This window comes from Bombus terrestris, chromosome 4 (genome assembly GCF_910591885.1).
Source record: "Bombus terrestris chromosome 4, iyBomTerr1.2, whole genome shotgun sequence".
Lineage (NCBI taxonomy): Eukaryota > Metazoa > Arthropoda > Insecta > Hymenoptera > Apidae > Bombus > Bombus terrestris.
The window spans coordinates 1,598,775-1,624,949 of NC_063272.1; the positions used below are offsets into that span (position 1 = coordinate 1,598,775).

A 26,175-nucleotide genomic window follows, 5' to 3' on the forward strand; every position below is an offset into this window, starting at 1 on the left:
ATTAAAAGTACATAAGTTGAAGCATTATTATGTTTCTAAATGGCATAACTTTGAAATATCATTATAATTATATTATAATTTATTTTTCTATTTTTACAATATTTGCACTAGTTTTATAATATTTTCTATATCTTGACACACTGCACTATATTACGAGAAACTTCTCAAACAAGACCATTTATTACTAACTCCATCCATTAAATCAAAATTCCTGTATAGCAACTATAATACAAAGACAAGTCTCACAATCGAGTAAGACCAGTAAAGCTACGATATAGTATCCATTAACTCGGATCATTTTACGTCATTGTACTTAATTGCTCTCTTTCTAACGTAAAATGGGAGAGAGATAGAGAGAGAATTCGTAACAAGCATGGAAGCAACTTGTAAAGTCTGAACAATGCATTCTGTAACTCGATGACAAACGGTTAGTGAACGATTAAGGTTGGTTCATCTGTTGTCGGTGTCTCAATCGGCTCGACGTACAAGTGTTTCCGGGGAATGAATGAACAAGACACCCCTGGAACCATTTCAAGCCGCTCAACTTCCAAGAGGGAGGAGTCAAGGGATGCCCACTTGGCCTCGAGTACTTACTTTCGTGGTGTCGAACGTTTCTGCACTCAGCGAGGATAATCGTTTCACAGGATGAAAGAGGACGTGGCCGACCGATTCTACATCGTCCAGTTTGCTTCTGTGGATATTTTAATGCGGACTTCAAATATTGACTGAAGGACGATATGTTGTAGGAATGGCACCAAGGTGAAGAAAGCGAGAAGCGAATAAGGATGAAAGAGCGAAAATATATGATTCTAGGGGAAAGGTAAGAGTATACAATTTTGTTGATCTTCTGATTTTTATGTTACGTATAGTAGTTGAAGGAATGTACTTTAATGTACACAATTAAAAAGGGGAACAACTTATTCGACCCAGAGATATAAGTTTTTTTTTAACTAGAGATGATAGATATGAAGTTTTGCGAACAAAGTAATGGCATACCTAAAATTTAATATTCTCGAAGAAAACCCATAACCTTGAACGAAAGAAACAGTTTTGGTAATATTTGATCGGTTAACGAGTTATTAAACGTTAAAATTGCTCGCGTATGAAAAACGAAATAAATAGTGCGTTTGAACTGGTGAGCGATGTATAATTCAACGTGTCAATACACGTTAGTGTAATCGAATGAGTCTTATGAATCTTATGAATGAAATTTATTAGTGAAATTTCTGCTTTATGTCAATAACATCAATAATCGACTTCTGATAATTAAAAATCATATTTAACGATACAAAAGAGCTACCAAATAATTTCAATGATTTCTCCCAATAATAAATAAAATCACAAAGATTCCAGACAATTGATCAGATAAATCAACTCTGCTCTCTCCACTCAAATCAGAATTGACAGGGAAATAATAAAATACGTAACTTCTATAAGCTATAAAATCCCCCATTACATCGATACCCTTCAGACATACGACAAGCCAATACCAAAAGATCAATTCCAATCTATCAAGCTTTAACATCGAACATATACAAAATTCCGTATGTCGTCGACAACGTGACCTATTCTGTCGGCAAAATCGTCTTTTTAGAAAACGGGATTCTCCTCTCTCGTTCACGATCCCATATATCTTACCATGCTATATTGAGACACCTAACAGTGAAACTACACCGGCGAGGGTCAACTACGTGTAAAACTGACCGGCAGGTAAGAATATTGGAAAAACGACGGAAAAGTAAAAAAAGAATCGCCAATGACGATATAGGATAGTCATAATAGCATCATTGTTGTGGACATGTTTTCAAAATGAGGACTCTTCAAACATCTATCCCTCTTTTCCCTATACTTTTTCCACTGTGCTAGTGATGGGTTCAAATACGTCACAAGTATAGTAAATTACGAAGTATCTGAACGAAGAATACTGAACATAAAAGCTGTTATGAAAAAAGTATTACTCTGTAATCTTATTATATATATATATATATGTATTCTTATTAAGTATATTGTTACTTTAATTTTTACGGGTTGAGTTTTGTAAATCCTAAGATTCTAAAATATAGAAATTCAAAGGAATGAAAATGTTGATAATTGCAAATTGACATTGAAGTGAAATAAATAAAACAATTACATACTATGAACTATTACTTCGCGTGTTATACGTTAGTATACTATATCAATTCAAAATATCTAAATAGGGTTTAGTTTTAACAAAATAACATTAAATTGATGAATAAAAACTAGTTTTCTGTTAATATAGTCCTTAAGAATCGAAGAAGTAAAAACGTTTTTACAAAATTTCTTTCCTTTTGGACATATAAATAGGTATCATTCTCTAAAATAAATACAACAGCGAGTATATTGAGCTTGGTCCCATCGCTAGTTCTCGTGAATGCAGCACAATAAGTCTTCGAGTATTTGTTGTGCCGCTGTTTGTAGCCAATCTGCCGCATGCTTTGGACCACGTAGTACCTCTTCAGCCACGTATACACGATCGTGTTCCCCTCTTTTCCTTTTCATTCCTTTTTTGAGGCCCGGGTTCGATCTTTAAGAGGAGCACGTTTTTCCGAAAATTTGGTTCCGACAGTTATTAGCGTTATTAATGGCCGTGCATTGACAACTCGATTCATCGTCGATCGCCTATTTGTAGCGAGGGGATCGACTGTTGTACAGGCAGATGTACACCTTTTGCTCAAGGGTCAAAGGAACACGGGGATGATCCTGAAAGGCGTCAACTGTGAACAAGAGTAGGTACATGGTTCTTGTGGATAGCATTGATCGTCGTTGTTATTCTTAGTTGCGAGCGAGACATTTCTTCTAAAGTAATTGCTCGACGATAGTATCAATTAATCTTCTCAAAAACGTCACAATAATAAACTTCTTCTGCATAAACGTAACATATTTCTTGCATATATTTTACACGCATAGACGTGTCCTCTTCGAGAAATATTAAAGATTTCGTTTTCAATATGTTCAATTCCGTTTATTATTTTCACATATCCTTCAATCTTTCAATGAACTACTAAATTCGAATCAAGAATATGTGGTTGAACATAATCCGAATCCTGATTTGTTTTTAAAAAGTCATCGACATTGCTTGAATCCTGGCTGGTCGATGCAAAGATAACGAAGATAAACGGAGTGGTTGGGCTACGAAGAGAAATATGTGCGGATAGGCTAGGAAGCTCGTGGATGGGCCTTTTCCACACGATGCACCCGGAGAAGCGGCTCTGACAGATCCGTTGGCGTGGAATAACGCGTTTACGAGCTCTTTGTCCGGTCCGCTTTGGACCACGACCGCCTTGTGCTACCGTCGCTGTTGCTGCTACCTTGGCTGTCGTCGATCCAGATCTATTCGAGCAGGAAAGCTCGAAAGCACAGGTTAACCCCCCCCCCCCCCCCTAGATAATTGGATAATTTGGACCCGAACAGCCAAGAAGACCAGATTAAGTAAAAAATCGCAAACGAACAGCGAATTTGCATTCTGCGCAAATACAGTGGATTATGCTATGACGAACGAGTATCGCAATGACCAGTTCTTAACAATAAAATTCTATAATCCTTTTTACATGTTCTATGACGAACAATCCTTAAGCCTAATAAAATTCTCCAATCATTTTTATACAGGTCGAAACTAGTAACATGGGCAAATATGATATGATCGCTTCTGAAAAAATCTGAAGAGAATATAAGATAAAATATTTTCGTATCACGCATATTATTCAACCAGATCCTGTATGTTATATATGATTGCTCACGGAAATATTCAAACACCTATGGAAACTAGTAGATACCTTTTAGAAATAGATTACGTCTTATACGAAACATTTTGAAATTTCACTAACATTGCAACGAAGCTCGGCTATTATGATTATATCAGTAATGTTTCAAAGAAATTTAAAAGTGTATACAGATGCTACAAAATATTTAGTTTTTGTGTAAGTGATTTCACAGATATGACAAAGGTATTTAAACAGCCAACCACGCATTATATTAATAAACAGGCTGTAGATCTTTACACGTTTATAGAAAATTTAGAATTGAAAAAATCCACATAATACGCAAAAATATACAAAATATTTAAAGTATAGGTAGCATTTATCGTAATATTTAGTGGATGAAATAAATTTCTACTTAGACTCTGTTTGTGTAATTAAGTTTATAATCATACGAATTTGCATAAAGGTCCGCAATTTAATTCTTACTAAGAAAATTCGGCAATCCTTTCTATAATATATAGGTACAGTAGGATTTCCTATAACACGGAATTTCGTGTCATAGTTAGATAAAAAGCTTCTTTTTTATATAGCAGAAAATGATACTTGCAATAACCGAACATAACGTAACATTCCAAACCTAATCCACATCGTTCCATAATAAATACCAAAATAAGCCAAAAAGCGAAAGGAAAAAGTACGACAGTTCCATCCACAATAAGAAATGACATATGTTCCCAACTTGTAATCCTCGTAACAATTTCGCGAATTCGTATAGATCGAAAAATAGAGAAAATCCTAATCGCAATTTCTACTTGGGGGATAGTTGAGTAAACTAACTGGGGATCTTTTTTTTTTTGGTTATTGCGAAAAACGCGACGAGGCCCCAGCACGAAAACGCAGAAAGAGCGAGACGAGGGTTGAACCACGTTACTAGGAAATAAAGGCGACGAAAGGGGCCTTTTAACGTGAACACAATCGGGCATAAGGTGCACAATGACATCGACTGGCTCTGGTATTGTGGTTGACGCGGTCCCGTTTGTTCCCATGGGACTCGTGTCCACCGAGGGTTTTGACATAATTAGTTCACGTATCGGAATGATCAGCTGTGGGAATAGCGAGCCATAGCTGTCGATCTACATCTAGTTTTCAAAATGAAATGTGAGCGTTATTGATTGAAGAGAGATTGAGTCTTTATCCTTAACGTTCCGTTCCGGCGTGTTTGATGGGCTTTCTGAAAGATTTGGGCTGAATTTACGGAGCTTACGATTGTGTAAATTTGAAGCGTCCATAAAGAATATAACGACGCAATAAACTTCATTTCAATTTCATGCTGTGTAAACATTCATCCGATATTAGTATAATTATTCGTACTATTAAAATCTGGATTAGATAGGATGTAAAGCAAACTTTAATTTTTATAAAAGCAAAGCTCATAATACATTTGTGTAAATGAATGCTTATACAAATTCATTCCTTAATTGTTTGTTAATAGAAAAACTAAGAAATATTAAATATATATAAACAGGTATAACTAGGAATATAGCTAACAAAATTTAGAATTTCTGCCAACTCCACTACTAAGTACACGATATTCTAAAGAGTATTATTTACTTTCGTGAGCATTTCTTACAAGAAAACATAGTAGCAAACTAGGTACATTAAAGATATAGTGTTTGCAACATTGTCGTTCTTTTCTGCCTTTCAACTTTTGATCAATGTGATTTCTGAACGGCAAATATACAAATACTTTTCATCAATTCTATATACAAGCATCCTTTAACCAGCAGTCCTTCAAAAGCGACAAAGTATCGTCTCAAGAGGGATTAGGAATGCGAAGCCACGAGTCTGCACGGAGACCAAGCGATTTGGCCTCGTTACCAAAATACGACAAAATATGGGTCAGACGAGAGCAAAGCACATTCGGTGAGATTAGTCGAGTCGTCAGGACCTGAAGAGGTTCTGGGAGCAGGTGTGCGGGTGGAATGGTTATTATTGTGCTCGTAGAACGGTCCAGAACTTTCAGAACGCGAAGTGGAGGACCACTCGAGAGTCCTTTTTAGAAAAAATGTTTTCACCGCTCCTGTGTGTCTGTACAAGTTCAAGCGCGCGAAACGAAAGGAAAAGAGGGGAAAAAGACGAGAAGGGAGGAGGAGCGAACAGTGGTGCACAAATGAACCTTTCAGAAAATTAAATGGAAAATCCGAACGCCACGTCATTATCGTCCTATTAAGTCACATTCGCTAACGATCCACGCATTTCGCGTCTATTCCTCACGCAGCGTCGTCATTTTCATCTGGAGAGAAAAACAAACGACGATCGATAGAGAAATTGCACTCCAACTCCAGAGGTTTTTTTATGAATTTTTGTTTTGTTTTATATGGTATATATATGTGCGCTTTGAACACATATGGGAGAATGTAAACGTTCGTTTAACAAGTATTTTACTGAAGATTATTTAACGATCCTCCTGCAGAATATCGTCTAATGAATTGATGATCGTCACTAATGAATTTCTTGAATGTTTCTTGATACCAAAACAGTGAGCCGTAGATGCAACTCTAACGTAAATAATTAAAATAAAATAAGTACATGCGCAATTATATACTCAAACCACCAAACATGAATTTAGCGTTAACGCGAGGGTAGGAATAATCGCTGGTCATTTAATCAAACTACTTTTTTTTTAATGGAAAATTGTCGGGTGAATCAGAAAATTTAAATGATTTATTGGTAGATATTAAATTCGACGTTGTACGTCGTCGCATGTGGTTTATGCATAACGGTGCAACCTTTCACTTCAACAAATTAGCAATATTCTTAAATAATTGATTCTTGACTTTCGACTCAAGTCCAAATTATTAAATTAATTTCAATACATTTTTATCCCTGGTGGCAATTAAAGCAGTTAGTTTACAACACAGCAGTAGATAACATTGAGATACTCCTGCAACGTATTATTAAGAGTCGTCAACAAATGTGGATAATAGCAAGCAACTCTGAACGAGTCAAAACGGAACGATGTCTGCGCGCTTTTATTTAAATCGAAGCGAAGGTGATCACTTCAAGTAATTTCTGTAAAGGCAGGTAAACAATTAATATAATAGAAAAACAGCTATACCGGAAACAAAATCGTATCGGACATACGTTTATCTAAACGTCTTTTTTAATTTTAGTGTGTCGAATCTACCAGTGAAGTTATGCTATATATATATATAAAATTTCTACATATTCCATTAATTTACAAAAATACTACGTACATATTTCTTATCATTTTGTGGCGGAGAATTGTTTACGAACAAGTTTGTACTGTGAAACGTCAAGTTGTTGTAGCGATCTTGTTAGGGAGATGAAAAATTGACAAGCAACGTACGGCAGTTATATCAGCCACGGGTAAAGAGTTCTAAACGAAGTGTTCTACTCATGGTTTTGTTGAAGATGATTTATTGAGTTTCAGTTTCAGCTGAAATAGAGAGATACACGAGGTACCTATAAAAGCAGATATCGGAAGTGTTTGTCGAAGAGAATATTTTGAGACGGCTTAAAGTTTTTATTGTTCTGCGGATGAAACTTGTAAAAAGTGGATAAAAATTCCAATTTACCCAACAGAGATCTATCAATTGATTCTGAAATATATTTTTAAATTTTAAGTCGATACTTATACATACATATATATATTTACCATAAAACTGTAAAAGCTTTCTTCAGAAAATTGTACAATTAAAAATTTAATTATTTATTATTAAATTTTATTAACTATATAGTGAAATGATACCTGCAAAAAATTATTTTCGTAGTAATGTAATATTTTTGTATGATTCTTTCTAAAATCTATATTTAATGCACTAGAATTTTCGATGGTTATCGAGTTTTACTATCTGTACTCTGTATTAATTTTGATAATGAAATAATTTTATTTTTTCTTTAGTAATAAAAATATTATTTCTATATTGTAAATTTCCCTATAAAATCTTCAGAATGTTACGTAGATATTCAATTTTATTACCTGTCCAATAGATATAATAAAATTTTGCGGCATGAAATAATACTTAAAAGGTTTTCTTTCGGGAAGCTCCTCGGCTAAACATTTAAATTAATAACTAAAAATTAAAGTGGTTCTTCTGTGTATCCCGATATATCGTCAACAACTATAGGTACAACAGCATATTAAAGACATTTGCTTTTTCATCAAAAAACTACACGGACCTCTGTTGCAAGGGCAAATCTGTGATCCACGGGGAAAATACAATGAGAATCCGATGTAATCTCCGGAAATGTTTAGGGGAAAATTAGGCCGACAGTTGTCGACGTACCCATGGATACTATTGCCCCCTCTGAAGCAGTTTGTCAAAATATTTATTCAGTTCGGTATTCGTCGTTTTTTTTCCTTTCTCCTCTCGATTCTATTAGATCCGCCAGAAAGTCCTGTCGCTTTTTCTCTCGTCCTCATCGCGCATAATACGTTTTTCTACACTTTTCCTTATTTTCATTTTTATTGACATTAATCCTTAAATTATTCATGCGATTATCGTATAATTCGTCGGCATATAATATAAGCATCATATAATTATTCAATTTATTTAATTACCAAATTCAGTCTTATAGACTACTTATCATAAACGGATTTATTTAGAATGATTTCTCATGCATATTTGATTGTTGATGAATGATGAATAGATTGTGGATTTTTATACATTTATGGGAAATTTTAAAGTATATGCAGGAATGCATTGAGTGCATATAATATACTCGTAAATAAATAAAACAGTATACATATAGTACTACTTATAATATATGGGTATAAAAATATGTACATATAAATATGTGTGTGTAAATAACCGTAGTCTAGTGATGAAGCAAGCGTGATGATATTGTACATATCACCTATTCTAAAATATTATTTCATAAATTTAGTGATCCATATTGATTTACGCGATCTATCTTAATCGAACATCTAAATATCTAAAATTTCTATTTCATTTCTATTTTATTGAAATACATGTGTAACAACGATTAGATTATCCATTTACTTACTAACCAACGTACTAGATATATTGCAACCTCCTTACAGCCGACGCAAAATACCATAAGATGCATGTGGTGTAGCAAAAAATGTCAACTCGTTTATATCTATATTATTCAAATTTCAATTGCATTTAATTGCCATACATTATATCACAGAAGCGTCGCCCGTGTACAAATTACGCTCGATGTATAAATAATGTACCTACAGGTTAGTGGAATTCTATACACAGCAAGCTATCATTTTCGTAAGATACAATCGTTACAATTACCCATGTTATATAATTAGAAATGGAAATAGACTATATATTAGTGGTATTTTTAAATTTGTGCTGCTTTCGGGAAGGTTGCGCTATATTTATTTTTCTGTTTAATAAATGAATAAATAATCTAACCGTTATTGCGTACGTGTCTAAATGAAATATAGATGAAATAGAAATTATTTCATACTTTTTAGCGTTTTTCGAAGTTGGTAATAGCTTTCGATATTGCAGAACTGAGACAAAATAGTTTTCATTATTATTAATAAGCAATCCTCTTCCATTTCTTTATTGTCTATTTCAATTCTTCGTTCTTATTAATGGAAAAAATGTATGAGTTGTGCCGCCCTCCAAGCAAATAAGAAATAAGTCAGCTGTATTCCGCAACTGATATTATGCTGTGAACAGTGATAGAGAAGGATATTCCTATAACTTGATAGTGTGTCATATATCATTTCGCAACGAAAGTGGACTTATGTCCAAAAAGGAATCCAGAGGACAATATTTCCTGCGACGAAAACACAAGTTGCTCACTTAGGCTGTTGCTTTGGAACCATCTCGATACCAATCCAACAGTTACAAAGCAATCACCGAACATACATAAATGAAATTGTTAAACAACAAAGTGTTTGCAACGACGATAGTTAAGAATGAACAAATGGGAGAAGCTTTGCAATGAGGGTCCAACACCGCTAGAGGATGCAGAAGGTTCCATTCCGATATTTTAATCCAATTCTCGACAATCGAACATACATAAAAATTGGATTTTTGCAAAAGATATAGTTTACAAAAAACAAATGCAAAAAGGTTTTGTAACTGGACCAGCGTGACAACATGCCCCGCAAGTTACAAAAGAAATTATCTTGATTGGTCAAGCCGTTTCGGAGAAATCGACGGACATATATGAAATATATGATCGGTGCAAAAATAAAAGTTTTTTTGAAAAAAAAAAAAAATAGTTTACGATGACTGAATCGACAAAGTTTTTTAACAGGACCAACCGGAGCATATGCTCCACAAGATACAAAAAGAATCATCCCGATTGGTTCAGCCACTTCAGAGAAATCGGTGAATATACATAAAAAAAGAAAATATGCGTGTCGAATCGAGGTACACATTTTCCTCCTTCTCCGAAGTTGGTATAAAAAAATATGACATAATTTCATTTGATACTGCTCTTTCGTCAGAAACAACATCTAATAGACTGTTTGATTAATTTCAGTAGTATATACATTATCGTAACATTACGTCAGAATTTAATTATTTCGTCAATGTTCAAGATTGTCAAATTAAATAATTCTACAGAAGAAAAACCTTTGTGAAAGTTTTTGTGAAGATCAAACACAGTTCTTCTATGATATATTAACAGTTACATTTACAGCAATTGTGTAATATGTAGAATATTTTGTTCAAATAAATTGATGTATACTGAACAGAAATTAAAGGTACTATAATATTCTTTCGTTTCTCTAGAAGGAATAAACATGTACAAGGATCATTTTTATCGTCTGCCCTCCGGTAATTAACACTCAAATAATATCGCTTTGTTGTGATTGACTATAACAATTCATGGAAAATTCTTAAGAAGGAAATAAATAAATAATAATAAATAATAATAAATTAGATTAAAGGTTCCAAAATTGGGTGTACTCTAACTCTGAATTGTTATTATGCCTAATGGCCCAATAATGGCACACCTAAGACTCAATATTGTAAATTTAGGTATTTCTAATTATAAGGAGAAAGAAGTTACAAAGAATGAATTTAGCTCGGCAGATTTGGAAAGCTGGTCTCAACGATTAAAGCTACGCCGTCGCCAACTAGCGTTCACAGGCGAACAAAAGCGACGGCGACACGTCGTCGTCGCGGTATCTTTTCATACTGCCGCTATTTTCTCAGAACCACCCTCCTCGCGACAGTTTCGTAAGGGCGCGGTTTACGTCACATTTTTTGTTCGTGCTATTAGTCATACAGCACGTGCTATAGTCGTGGAATGACGCTGTCGTATCAACAAAAAAGCAAGGTTGTGCAAAAAAAAAATTAAGAAGGATGCCCGAAAAAAGCGTTGAAATAAAAGAATAAAATATTTTCATTATATTTATTATTGATATTATACTGTTGAAATATTTATGTAAATTTACACTTTACAGACTACTTTATTACTTGTACCTCATTTATAGGAAGAAAAGCTTTTACTTTCGTATTTATAATAGATTTTCTAAATACACATAGGTTTTGATTGCTGTTTAGAGATTAATCGTAGGTTTATACATACATATATCGTTCAGTTGCATTAATTCAATGGGAAGCTAATTGGATAAGAAAGTAAGAAATTGAAAGTTAAAGACCGAGTAAAGAAATAAGCATTAGGTGATTTATAAAAAATAGATGTAAGCCTAGCCAAGTATTAGAATATTGCTAAAATATTTAAGAGTTATTACGTCTTCTTATAGTATTACGTGATACTTACTGCAAACGTACAGTATGCAGCATGAATAGCCATCTTAAGCGTGTAATAGATGTTAAATATCGGGAGTTATTAATATAATGAATAATTGACTATTTAAATACTTTTGTCATCTTTACGAACTGTATCCTGCGATAATAATATTTTGCAGCCTCTATGTTCATACATGTTTTACATTGTCCGTGATAGAGGCCAGTAATAAAATAAAACTAATGAATTTCTAATTCAAAATTTTTGATTCCCAATGATACCAGTTAAGAGTAAAATGCGTCTAATATTTATTCAATGAAAATGTTTCTATTTTTGCATTGACAAAGCAAAAATATACGACAGACAAAGAAGGGAATAGAGAAGTGCATTAGCGTGGAAGCTCATTAACGCGGCGAAAGAAAAGAACGAGTGGCCCGACGACCCTCGCCATTGTCAAGACGTGAAGCTATTGCGATGGGAATTTCATGGATTCTTCACGGGGCCGTCGTGATCGTTTCACTGATTTAACACAGAAAAGTGGACGAAGGGAGCCGAAGACGTAACGCGATTGGGTGTTCCTTTTAACGCTGCCCTTTCACCCGATTTATTGTGTCGCGAATCCTCTCAGAAATTATCCACGCAATCGATGATAAATCAAATTAATTCAACGCGTCTTTATTAAATAAACACTATGTGCGTTTATAGTTACTGGCAAATTTAAGATTAACTTTCTGTTTTTAGTACTAGAGCTACAAAATCAGACAAAATAATTCACATCAGACTTTTGTCTTTTCAATTACCAAAAACGTACAATTGTTGTTTGCCATGTTAATATATATTTTTTATTCAGATATAAACGTGGTTACCAGACTTAAGATGTTTGAGCAGGTATGGAAACAAGTTTGAAAATGCAGGAATGCATAGAATGTAAATATATATAAAATATTTAGAGTATAATAAGTTGTTATGATATTTAGTATTGGATGAAACGGATCCTTGTTTAGGCTCCATTTTTTAAATTGTATTTGTGAAAATATGAATCTACATAAACACTCGCAAACTAGTGATTACATATACAATTACTCACGAAAGTACTCACGAATACTTATAGAAACTTTGCGTGAATATTTTGAGTCGATGCAAAAGTAATGGGAATATTGAAGTTTCGTTCATAAAGTACTGTATTCGTAAAATACACTATTTTGTTTAATTAATAACGTAGTTGCCATTATTGTTTACAACTTGCTGTCATCTGTCAACAGCTTTAAAAATTGATAGATTTAAAGGCAAAAGAGGTATCAACAGCACGTTTAATTTCGTCAACATTACTAAATCCTTTACCATTAAGAAAAATCTTACAATGATCGAATTAGAATGAAGTGTGGTAGACGTGTCGTGATATTTCGTCCAAGCTACTGTAATTTTTGTTGCGTCCTCGTAGCTACATGTAGCTGAGCATTGCCTTGGTATGGTTAAAAAAAAGGCGGGCATTTTTCTTCGATCGTTGTGTTTAATTTGTTCAGCTACTGATAATAGTGCTGCTGACAGGTCAAGTGCTAACAGCATGTTGAAAAGACTCGTATAACATACCATATACTTACAATACCAATTCGTAACATTGCACTTGTACATGTAAGATAATTCAAACATCTTTTCTACTCTAATATGTACTATACGTGGTATGATAACTTCATACAACTGTATTTTGCACGCACGAGTTGCCCTCAAATCAGCATCAACCAACCACTTCCTCGTAACAGCTCGCGTTCTATTCCATATTGCTATATTCCAAAGTATCGAAGAATGGCTGTGCGTCGCATACTCGTTTCCGCTATTGCGGCTGCATTAGAGATTCTACAGGCTCTAGAATACAGCGTGATTCCACCAAAACATTCTAGTAAGTACAAGGTCCCGTTTTGCCTGTTCTCGAAGCCAGCGCAAGAAAGCAGAGCCATAGATTTCACGGCTATCTATCTATCGAGCCATTTCGTACGTGTACTGGGTACAGCGGTGAATTTTCTCGAGTTGTACTCTCTTGCTGTCTGTGTTGGGCCAGAAATTCCTTCGGCTCACCCCTGGCCTCCCATCTTTTTCAGCCTGGACCAAGGCAGCCGCCGAAACGTGCCAGCCACCCGTTTCTGTTTGAAGAGGGAATTTTACAGTCGAATACATCTGATGCAAGACGTACAGTTCTACGTCCGACTATCTTCTGCCACCGGCAGACGTCTTCTGTTTCGGTGTTGGCTTCCATGGATGGATGAATTTTTAGACGTAGATGGTTCATTGGTAGGAGGACTAGGCTTTGTGATTTTGCGGATATGATGATTAATACTTCATTGGTACTGTCAAGGAAATTTAAAGTAAAGACTATATATTGAAAAGTATTCGTCAAATTTCGTTATTTTATTAACAAAATTTTATCTATGTAACATGTATGAGAATGCAACGAACGAATATATGTGCAATTGGATAAAAATTTATCTGGCTAGGAATTGGATATCATTAGGAATTACATTCAGAATAATAATAAGTAAGTTACTCAACTAAATAATATCTAATGAATGCTTTGACGTTGCCTTTAACGGATCCCGGAATAGGTTTTTGGAATAAACGAGATGACCAGTGAGGGGAGAATTAATTTTTAAGATTTTTAAGAGGAACGATGATCGATATTTAATCATTCTGAAATTAGACAAAGATAATGGCTATTTAAGTCAAACTATAAACTATTAGATCATCCCATAAGTTCGTGCCCACCTTTGTGTATACATTTCATATTTTAAAGAAAATCAAGAGAACTTTTATCTAGACGGAATAATGAAAAATGGGAAGAGGTTGTACAACGAGAGGGGGATTACATTTTTTCATGAAACTGAAAGGTGTGTGAACGATCTTAACATATTTGTCTCGTAATTTGACAAATTCGGTTATGAACAATTTTTAAGCGATCTACATTTAAAAAGAAATTATTTAACTTGTTATTAGTAACATGATAAACAGTAAAATATATTATATACCTACATTAACGCATTACTTCCTCATTCTTTCATTATTACACTGAAGACTAATGGCATATCATAATATATGCATAACCTGCATTTTTAACATAAAATAATTGATGAAACAACGATCTTACGTGTATGTATCTTAAATTGTATCTCGTTTCTTGGAATTAGTGTGAGATAAGTAGATACCATTTAACGTTTAACTACTTTTTGAACAATTCCCTGTAAATTTCTTTCGAAACTAATATTAAATGACGTTCGAAAGTATCAAGCTATTAATTATTAAACGAATCCTATTTTTTCCATTTACTTCAACATTTACTTCAACCTATCATATCCTCGATATCGAATTTAATGAGTAATGAGAATCATTTAATATTTAGTCGGTAAGTGTTGAAAAGTTCCTTTGAATTTTCTTATTTTTATAATAATATTAACTGTCGTGCAAAAGAATCTGTTTACCAAGAACGAGTCTGTTTACATTTACTTCAATATGAAAATTCAATATTCTATTAAACATTGAACAATGCACGTAAGTTTCAATACACCAAGATAAACACAAGGGAAAGGAAAAGATGAAAAGAGAGTACGAATCGACGAGCAGAAGGCTGGCTGTTTAAAATGCCAGGCAGTCGTGTAAAACAGATAGAGGGCTTCTTTGATACCTCAGCCATATTTCTTGCAGCGTCCTCGAGGGGCGGCAACCTCTCCTTGTGTCATTCAATTAATTCGTAACTGCTCCCACATAAAAATACCGACACCCTTTTTCTTTTCTTCCTTCTTAAGGAGAAAGGGTGCGGTAGCTGTGTGGAATTCCGCGTTCAAAGCTCACTTCTTTTTCCAGGGACCTCTACAGGGTAGGATAGCTTCCTTTGCTCCGCTCTTTCTGCTACTTTCTCTTGTTCTGCTACTTCTTCTGATACTTCTTTGTCTCTGTTTTCGTTCCTTCTTTTTTTTTTCTTTCTTTTACTTCGTTTAACAGTTAGAAGAGTCGCTCGTAGAACGATGGCAGCGTGTTTGCACAGGGAACAGTTACTGCTCTCGTTTCTTAGTCGAGGCGAAGAAGAAACGGGGCTCCTTTTGTACGTCGACGCTTCGCTGCAAAGGGAACTCTCACTGCAGAAGAAACATTCGCCTCGTTTTCAGCTGCTTGCCAGCAATACCTCGACATTACGATTACCTTACGAGAATTATTAACGATTTCCGTCAAAAATCTTCTACCCATCTACGTGTTTCAAATTTTTCTTCGCTTTACGGAGAAATCAGAAGTGTTTTTTACAACAGTGCACTTTCATACAAACGCAACACCAAGTCTGTGAAATATCGCGGTGTTTATCTCAACAGAACAAAATGGATCGTACGTAATTCGATAAAATAATATAAAAGGAAAAACACTGTGCGTCTATTACTTTCTCATAAAACGAAAGAAACTTCTCGGACAACCTAATATAATGTACAAGTTACGGAAAATCATTAGAAGATTATTAAGTTTTAAAAATTGTCGTTCCATTTTAAATAACATGATATTCGAATAATAATCCCGTCAAATTGGAATAATAAAATTTCTATTAAATATCGCTTCGAGTGTACGACTTTGAAAATATATTGTAACTTACAAAAATTGAAGCATGTGAAAAATCAAATTATCCAAGTTTCTAAGTATCGTTAATTCATTTATACTAATATGTAACTTTGAATAATAATGCCAGTTACTGTATACGCTATCGTTCGCGATGATAATCCAGGAACCTTAACCCTTTCTCTACGGCACACGTACCGCGAGTATGCGAATTGGTAACGGTATCCATGATTCGTTAGATGGATGCCGACTATAGTTGGATCACGCATGGCATGACCATAGTCAGCGTTAGGAATGAAAGGGTTAAAGAATCGTTCGATCTACGGATTCGGAGTTACGCATTCGGGCAAACGCCTGTCAATGCGTCGCGATGTCGACAAATCATTCTTCCGTGGCAGCCCTGCCGATCCTCGTAAAGGATCACGATGCATAGTGGCAGTTAAAGGAGAAGAAAGATGGAACACGCGAAATAAGAATACGAAGAAATCGTTATGTTTCCTCCTCTTTCTCTCTTATATCTTAACCGATAAACGGGCGATGGGGGCGAAAAAGAGACTGGGTCGAGGCATTGATCGTTTCTGAATTCTGAAGGATAGCAAGGCGGCGTGTCTTTCATTCTGCCCGATTCCGCTTTGTCGCGTGATCAAAAACGAATTGAGTATATGTATCATGTTAAATTTGTCCTATGTTAGCCCATTAACGCGTGATACTTTCTAAAACTGCATTATATATGCATCATACACGATATATTTTATAATTAAAATAAATATTTTTTATAACTAATGTAATGATGCTATTGAAAAATGTTTTAAATAGAAGTTGAATAATTTCAAGGGACATGAGCTGACATAATTAGGAGAATGCGTAAAGGACGCATGAATATCTTCGGAATATTCTACGTCGAGACGCGTTAAGGTATGATATAATTTTTAATTAAAAAGTGAGATATTTCATATAAAAATCTGAAATATCTCACTGTACCGTAATGTTTTATCACACAGAATGTTTCAAAGAGTCGGTCGATAATAAGAAATATACAATTCGCGTAAAGAATCGAACAAATGCGCATTTTAAATACAAAACTTCTGCTGCTTTCTGTAATAGATCGATTCTTCGAAATAGCCGGTCTAACAAAGCATAAAATTGCAACATCAACCAAATCGTGAGATATTTCAGATTTTTATATTACGTATTATACCTGTAGTATCAAAAGAGAGGGAGGTGTGCGTTTTGTTACGCTGCCAGGTTTTAGTATGGGTCGCGTTTCTAGCCGTCGCTCGCGGTTCTACGATGTCGCAGGCGGATCGCCTTATTTGCCCGACGAGGAGCATAATACAGTGTATCAACGAGAACATAGTTGTCGCCAAGCAGCGACTTCCAGAAACGTTGAATTCGGTCTGTTGTTTCGAAAGAATGCGGCATACGTGATCATAGGCGAGAACGGTGATCCGAGCGTAGTGGGAGTCGTCTCCCCGAGAACACCAAGAAATGATCTGAGGTCAACGCAGTCCTTTTTGAAGATTCTAAGAGCACACGTCGAGAGGTTGGATGTATAAAGCCGCCAAGCCGAACGAACACGTTGACATTGTTTATCACTGAATAATCTGTCACTCTTTATCATCATATTCATCGTTGTTAAATACACAAACTGTATCAACCTGTTAATAAATAAAGCATCCTTTACTTGTCCTTGCTCTAAACCCCATTAAGATACTACATACCTGTGTATTATTGTAAACAAGTCACATTATTTAACACATCTTTAATGGAATATTTTATAGCAAGAGCGGGATTCATTCATAATAAGTTTTATAATAGACACTAATCCATCCAATGACCGATAGTTTGACTGTATTTCGCAGATTATTCAAACAAACTAGCTAAAAACGAAACTTTTATATCGAAAAATCTATGGGGTATCTTTTGTATTGATATTTCAAAAATGAAACACATATGTACCTTTTAGTTAAACTTGTGCAAAGGTATTTTTTGTATAATGTAATATTTTTAAAGTCGGAGTAACAAAGAATGCGAGTTTACAAGTTTACAACTTTACAAGACGCAGAAAGTTTGTCCATATTGTTCGCTAGGTGAACAATTGCCATTCTTCAAACAATAAAATACGCCTAGAAAAAAATTCTATGGCTTGGTATTGGAAAATAGTATCAAACTCTACAAGAAGAATCTATGTCACGAAGAAAGAAAGAATGGAAATTGAAAAATCTTGTGGTATTTCATTTTATCCTTTTCATTCATAGAAGTGAAGAATGTGTAAAGTTGACGTAAAATTAGGAGCTTGTTAGTAGAGCTGCTAACATTGTGAACCATTAGCAAATTAATGACAGAATTTATGGAGTCTCGGTTTCGTGAACTACACGAGGACTTGTCAAACTTTCGAAACTCTCGCCCAGAAATTAGAAGCAAGTCCTCGTCGTTACTCTCAGAGTTCCTTCGCGTGGGCTACCTACTCTTGTATGATCCTAAAAACTTGATTAAATCCGATAGCATTTCCCGGCGAACACCTTATTCGTTACAATGATCTCATTTGACATCTGACTTACGAAAGAATTGACTATGCTATTTACTCGTAATAATAAGTTTTTTCACATTACCCGGCACAATGAATCACTAATTAATATTATTTAGTGCATCTATAAGTTGTATTACAGCTATTTATTAGAATTTTACAAGTTACTAAATAAATTATTAATGTTGCTAGTGCATCTTACAAGCGTTTATATCATATGTGATTATTGTATATTTCATTAAATTAACTAAATTTGTGTATTAAACTAATTAACTAAACAAAGTGTTTCCAAGTTACTGTGAAGATACATTTTGTAACTGAAATTGACATTTTCTATTACATGATTTCGTGCAGCATGTTGTATCATTTTGTTTCTTTCTTTCGATCGAAAAACGAAGAATTTCTAATAGCAAGAAATAACAGCGAATGAAAGTTAATAAAATTGCTACTAGATTTCTATTTAAAAATTCAGTTACATTAATACATCATCACTGTCTTTTAATGTTTGAAACGAAATTTAAGCTATAGATAAAGATTTAGGATGTGAATTTAATCGATCGTGTCCTTTATTCAATACATATAGTATATCATACTTCTTATGAATTGTATTGCATATTTCAAAAGCCATATTTAAAATAGATAAATTACTATATCGCAATTCTAGTCCATGAATAAATACTAATATTATTTTAACTTATAACAGAAAAATTAAACTTTGTTACAAGTTAATGTTATAATACATATAACATATAATAATTAATAATAATTTGTAAATATAACCGAAATTATAACAAGGATTAATACAATGCTCCAATAATACCGAAGGTTAAAAATCCACGATACGCGATTATTAAACATGAATTAAGCAAAACTTTGAGTTTTAAATTTGCGAAAAATGCTATCGAATCGCGTAAACAACAATCGCCAACGAAAAAAAGGAAGGAATGAGATAAAAAAAAAAAGGATGGAGAGAAAATAGAAAAAAGAGGGAACTCGATTTGTTCCCGTGACGAGGAGAAACCGGAAACACGATTTGTACGTACGATCGATCAAAACCCTCGTCTGGTGGGATCGCGGCCGACGTCGTTCCCATCGAAGCGATTCGATGAGCTAACGCCAACTTAACGCTACACACCCCACTGAGCCGCACTCGGTCAGATAACTCGTGGATTTTCGAGCACCGTACAGATTCCCGCTCGCTCACTTGTAGATTCTTCGATGATTTAATTCCTATCGACCATTTAACACGTCACTTTGAGACTCCTGCCGCAAAAAGGATACCGTAAAAAGATTGGTACTAGTTGACTTATTATATTAGTATTGTAGGAGTTGAAGAAAAAGTCATTTTATTTATTAGCAAAACTGCGGATGCTTATACGAATTTACATTTTTTAATAAAGGCGCCTAAAGAACGTAAACTACGCAAAGGTACATGTGTGTTTCATCTGAAATATATTATTTATTATTTGTATAAAAAAAATTACTATATATATAATTGTTATATATGTAATATTATATATTTCACCTAAATGTTATTTTACATATCGCAGTATTTAAGAGGCGTATATAGACTATTGCGACTGACTATGTTATCGGTAACGTATACCTTGGTGAACTTCTTGAGCAAGTAGGAAAAGCGTTACTTTTGCAAGATTGATAGTTTTACGAAAAACGTGTTCTCACGTCGCGCTTTTCTTCACCACGTAATAGATCGTTCACAGATAATTCGCAATAACAAACGGTCTATACGATCATTTTAAAGTGTCGATTTTCATTTGACGGATGGAAGGGGATGAATTCGCGGAAAAGGGTGAACGTTGTAAAGCGTAAGAGAATGGAAATCAATACGTGAAGTGAGCAGCCAGTTTCAGGGCAGCAGCCTCGGTGTCGGCTTTAGAAAGCCTTGAGACGTCGTCTGTTCATCCTCTTTGGACCCCCTTCCGTGTTAAGAGAGCTCGAGCAAACGGGAGGAAACGGAGGAAACTTGGAAAGACAAGGAGAAAGAGAGACCACGGTGAACTTCCATTCAGGACTAATGGGGTTAAACGCCTTAGCCATCAACCGAACGTCTCCCTCTTGATTCTCGGACGTTTCGATTCGGCCTCACGGCTATTTCCCAGTTCGTAGTTTCCTGGACCATCCTCTCCTTCTTGTTCTGTAAGGCTAGTATAATTTGCCGGGGTTCACCGTGCCGCGAGTTTTCGCTTTAAATGCCTTGTATGTGGTTATTATACGTTGGGGTGGTACTATAATGTCGTATCGCAGGAAATTTGGCGTGAAAGAGCACGCGTACAGGTGGATCTTCGTCTCAGAATAATTGGTTCTACGTTAATGCGAAATACATATTGTTTTGTGTTTCAGATTAGCATGTTTTTAGTTGACAATTATAGTGGATATTGAAAGTATTCGTACAGTAACAAATTTCAATAATATCTTCATAGTTAATAAGTCAATTTTTGTTATATTTGTATGCACAAACTTATCTCTTTTCTGTTATCATGAACTTAATCGCGTACGAATAAATATTATACACGTGTATATTATATATATATATATATGTATTTTTTTGCGAATAGTAATATGTTTTTCGTGAAATTCATTTCGGAGATTTTTGAGATTATGTACTGTATTTTGGTTGTTAAAATGTCGTAAATTAATGAATTGGCTACTGTACGGATACTTTTTATGCTTACCATAGTTTGCAATTAGTACTGATTAAATCCATTTAAGTTCATTATAACATGTACACTAAAGTACACGAATAAACTAAAGCAAAGCTTTGTTTACAATATCAAACTATGTATTATGCGTGATATATTTCTTATACCTGCAAAAAAAAATTAGCAAAAGAGGGGCTGGAAGATTTGACTAAAGCTGTACCGATCGAATATATATATATATATATATGAAATTACGTATTTAGTTTCGTGATAGCTAAACGTTTCCTTTATGAATGACGAAGATATGAAAAGTGAATTATTTAACACGAAAAAATTTTTATTGCGTTTTATTGTCCCAACATTCCATTCATCCGAATATCTTTGTTTTTTTGTTCGTTTGTAAATGGAAAGCTCTGCTGGTATCTTAAGTACGATATAAACGAAAGGAAAAACCAATCCTAAAAACTAAGCGATCAATTCATTGTTTGACATTCGTAATAATCATATTTAAACAATAACATTTATTTAATTACTTTAAGAATCAACTAACTAAATAGAAAATTTATTGAAGTATATGCATGTACCTGCATAAATAATTGAATAATTAAATAATTCAATAAAAAATTATGGAGACCAGTGATACTTGATCTTTCGTGTTAAAGTATGCTATAAGAAAATATTTTGTTGAAAATTCAATATTGTATCCTATTTATAAACATTACTATTTACATTAGTACTCTATATACATATATGTATATTTATCTCTTAATTAAAAATGTAAACAGTATTTATCTCGAACGAACGAATGATTTTTATAAAATTAGCAGTGAACCCGCGAGCAAATATTTTTGTTATAATCGCCTCTTTAATAACCTTTCAAAGCATGAAAGAGTAAAAGACATAGGTGCATAAAGGAGAGAAGAATTTAATAAACGTGAATTAAATTCCTTCGACGAAGATATATATTTTCTTTCTTTGTTTTCTGTTATTCGATATTTGTCGGAATAAAAATTTTGTCCATATAATGAGTGAAATTAATCTCTCTACTATTATTAAGATGATTATTACCTTTCCGATTATCAAATTAATTATTCAAAAAATCATATTTAAAGAAGATATATTCTGCATAGGTACGTTTTCTTGCTTGCGATAGAAATCTAGGAATTATTATAGTTATTCTTGCACGAAATTTATAAATTTTAATTTATTATTAATATATTATGTTAAATAATAATTATCGAGATATATATAATTTAGACTGGGTTAGATGAGTAATAGTAATACTTCTATGTGAATATCAGTGTGTGGAGGTATGTGTGCGCGTGGCGTCTCGAAAACAGACTATATCTGTAAACTGTTAACAGTCGGTTAACAGTCGGCTATAGAAGAAAGTGCTGAGGCGCGTGCATGCGCGTATCGATGAATAGAGATTGTCCATCAAATAAATATATAATTATTCTAATATGAATTCCAAGTGTAAATTTAGTGTTCCTATAACACATTATTTCAGCTATTAAGATCCACAATTCTCAACGATAATAATATATTATCAATAACTAAGTTTTATAACATTACGCATAAAATATAAAACACACTATTTACGATGATTAGAGAATTTACAAAACATTCATTATTATAAATGTTCTCACGATATAATTAAAATGTAAATTTCCAAAAAAATATCTTTCTGTCTCGATGATAAAGTATTAAATGTGCATTAAACGTTAAAAACAAATTTACGGAATTATCTAAAAAGAAAAATTCAAAATCGTCATATTTTTCGACAAAAAATATTTAAATAATGTTCCTTCAGAATAGTGAAAGGAAAGTTAAATTTTTGGTACAGTAATACAAAATTTAACAAATTGAGTGTCATTAAGACATAAAGTGATAATGCTGATAACTGCTAAAGGTCATCCACCATATATTGGAATAAGAGATACATTGATTTCTATTATTGTATATATGTAATATTATACTTCTACGTATTATTATATGTATAATAACAAAAATTAATATAAATATAATATAATATAATATAAAAAAGAAAACGGAGAAATTTACCTTTGTGTGCCATATCGTCAGCGGTGACAGAGGCTAGGAGGCCGGTGGCGCCCGGCCATGGAGCGACCGCAGCGCCCAGCTGCTGCGAAGGCAGAATCTTCGGGCCTTTAGGCACTTCCGGTCACTGAAACAATTAAATTTTTTACTTCAGATCACCTTCACTTTGATCATCAACAACACGTTCAATTCCACGACAAACTTCATAACTTTTCGTATAAAACATTTATTAAGGAATTTATTTAATTATCGATGTAATTGGAAAGAAATTCGAAAAATTATTCAAATCATTAGATTTATATCTGTTAGTTTACTTTGAAATGGATATAATAATAATTAATATCTAGCTAAGAATAATTAATTTTTAATCATGAATATTTAACAAATAATATTTAATATTTTATTTAATAGTTAACAACAACTAATATTAGTTGTATATTACATTAACAATGCAATTAATAATATAATATTCTAATCAATAATATGATAATAATACTGTACTAATTTCCAATAACTGATATGAAGATGATAAATGCGAATTTATAATACCGTAAAAATAAGTATGTAGAACGAAAGCTGTAATAAATCCTGTACACGCCTAAAGACTTTTTAAAACTGTGCCGTGTACGACTTTTGAGATTAGACCAGTGCTATTTCCAAAAATGTGTTCGCATCACTGACACCTGTGTAAATTCTTCTCATTTGCGAGTCACGCAAGTGTGGTTTCACTATCTTAAGAATAATCAAAAGCACGGTGTTCTACGACAAGTGTCTATTTCACAATGAAACAGCTGTTGTAGGTTTCGATATATCTAACGTTAATAAGAACCTGTAATTATTTGTATAAGACAGAAAAATATTTATATACTGTGATGTATTTACATATATATATATATATATTGTATACACTTACAATTTTGACGTCGAATTCTTTTTGAGATGTTAATTATTATGGAAAACGCAACTTTGAATTAATCATTTTTAATTAGCTTTGTGAGTTTTGTGATTTAATGATAAAATATTACGATAATATTTAATTTATACACTTATATATCTACATATTTATATAAACGTATTCATGTAAACAGAAATAAACTTTCTTTGGGATCTCAAATGCTTAAAGGAAAAAGGTATGTCTCACTCTGGAAATATTCAAGTACATCTTTTACTCCATGTAAAGAAACTGTAGGCCATTTACTCGATCTACTATCTCATTTTCCATACCATTTGAGTTTCTAATTTCTTATAAATGCACAAACACACATAGTCTATATATAAATAATTTCAATTGAATTTATATATTTGTAAACAGTTATGTTATGAACTTAAATGTACGTTGGAAATTTCCTTTGTGCTTACTTGAACAAATTAAAATGATAATAATTTACATTCATCGACATCGCTCTCGCGCCTAATTAATAGACGTTCATTAATCCGAATGACAGGAGAATCGTCTCATAATTACCTGCCGTAACATAGCGTGTAACAAACATTGAAAAGGTGTCCCTGCGTTCTAATTGGCTCGATCGCGGAACAACCGTGGCTCTAGAAAAGGCACGACTTGTTGAGCAAAAGAATCGGCATCCTATGAGAGAACTCAAGGGCACAATGCGTTCCTCTGCGGACGTGAAAACCCTTTTTAAAAGCTTAGATACACAGATACATTCGTATAAGCCGCATATAAACGTGTGTACACATAAGTATTTCTTCATTTTGAACGTGACGACATGTCGAGTGTTGTAATTACCCTCCTTGCGTCGCTTCTGAACAGAACACGTGTAACATGTATCGTCTGTTGGAACCTGTCAGCCAGTGGCGGAATTAAAGCGAAAAAGCAGAAATGGTGTATCATCCGGAAACGCGAAGGGGTCGAGAGTGGCGACAGTGACGCGATAATTAGCGCACAAACGAGGATCGATCTGGATACAGTGAGAGGAGAACTCCATCTGTAACTTGGCTGTTCTTGATCAATCGCAAAGAAGTCAGGCTGATTCTCACCCTTCGACAATGTCGCCGGTTTTTAGCGATATAATGTTATTACATGTTTAATTAGCAATTTCAAAGTATTGTACATTGTTTTTTTTTTTTTTTATTATAATTAATAAAGAGGATGTCAACATGGAGACGGAGTATGAGATTTATGAGTGCGATGTATTTATAAATTCCGCGAAATTATTTGAAGAATTGAAGGTTTAATTAAATTACATATTATAGGTTTGTTATGCGTTTGTTTGCTGGCACACGCACGATATAAAATTCTATTATCCGCTGTTTAATTATCATTCAATAATTATTAGCGATAGTCGCTACCGGTAACCAAATAAATTTTGATCGTTTATAATCTTTTGGTCGCTTCAAAATTAACATTTTTTAATCACTTAATTTCTTGGGAAATCTGTAGTATTTTTCGTAAAGGTTTTAAAAATAATTGTTAAGACACCTGCTTGTCACATTTATTTTAATATCAATATCTAACACTATTCTGTCATAAAAATTCTCTTTCTCTGAAACATCAACACCTCTTTGATGACAGTCTTATTCACGGTAACCGGCGTTAAATCATTCATTCACCTTATTCTAGCGATCGTCCTGAATAAAAGTCGCCGACGATAACGAACCGTAGTTGCGTTTCATTTTTTCGCGTTACACTAGCTTCTCACTCCATTGAAACTCGACTTCCCTCTGTCGCTTGCGTGCTTCGACAGCCATAACAAAAAATAACGATTTCAAGATTTATTACGTCCTAATTAGTTCATTACTCTCGTGTTTTTATCTCATCGCGGCTCACAAAGCACGGCATTACGCGTTTGGTTCCGGGACAAGCGACCAGACACTGTGCATTTCTTTTTACCAACCAGAACTCCGTTTATAGCGAATACACGCAAGTGTATGGCTCGCAAGCTAAAAC

At 33.9% G+C, this 26,175-nt stretch overlaps 1 protein-coding gene across 4 annotated transcripts in view; it reads right to left on the reverse strand.

Annotated features, from left to right (window-relative positions):
- LOC100647828 (paired box protein Pax-6) overlaps positions 1 to 26,175 on the reverse strand; it is a 143,417-nt gene that overhangs the window by 106,214 nt on the left and 11,028 nt on the right. For all 4 annotated transcript variants that reach the window (XM_048404816.1, XM_048404815.1, XM_048404814.1 and 1 more), the window contains exon 2: positions 23,271 to 23,394. In XM_048404816.1, coding sequence (XP_048260773.1) covers positions 23,271 to 23,283 — 13 coding nt within the window. In that variant the 5' untranslated portion in view covers positions 23,284 to 23,394. The remainder of the gene's footprint in view (positions 1 to 23,270; positions 23,395 to 26,175) is intronic.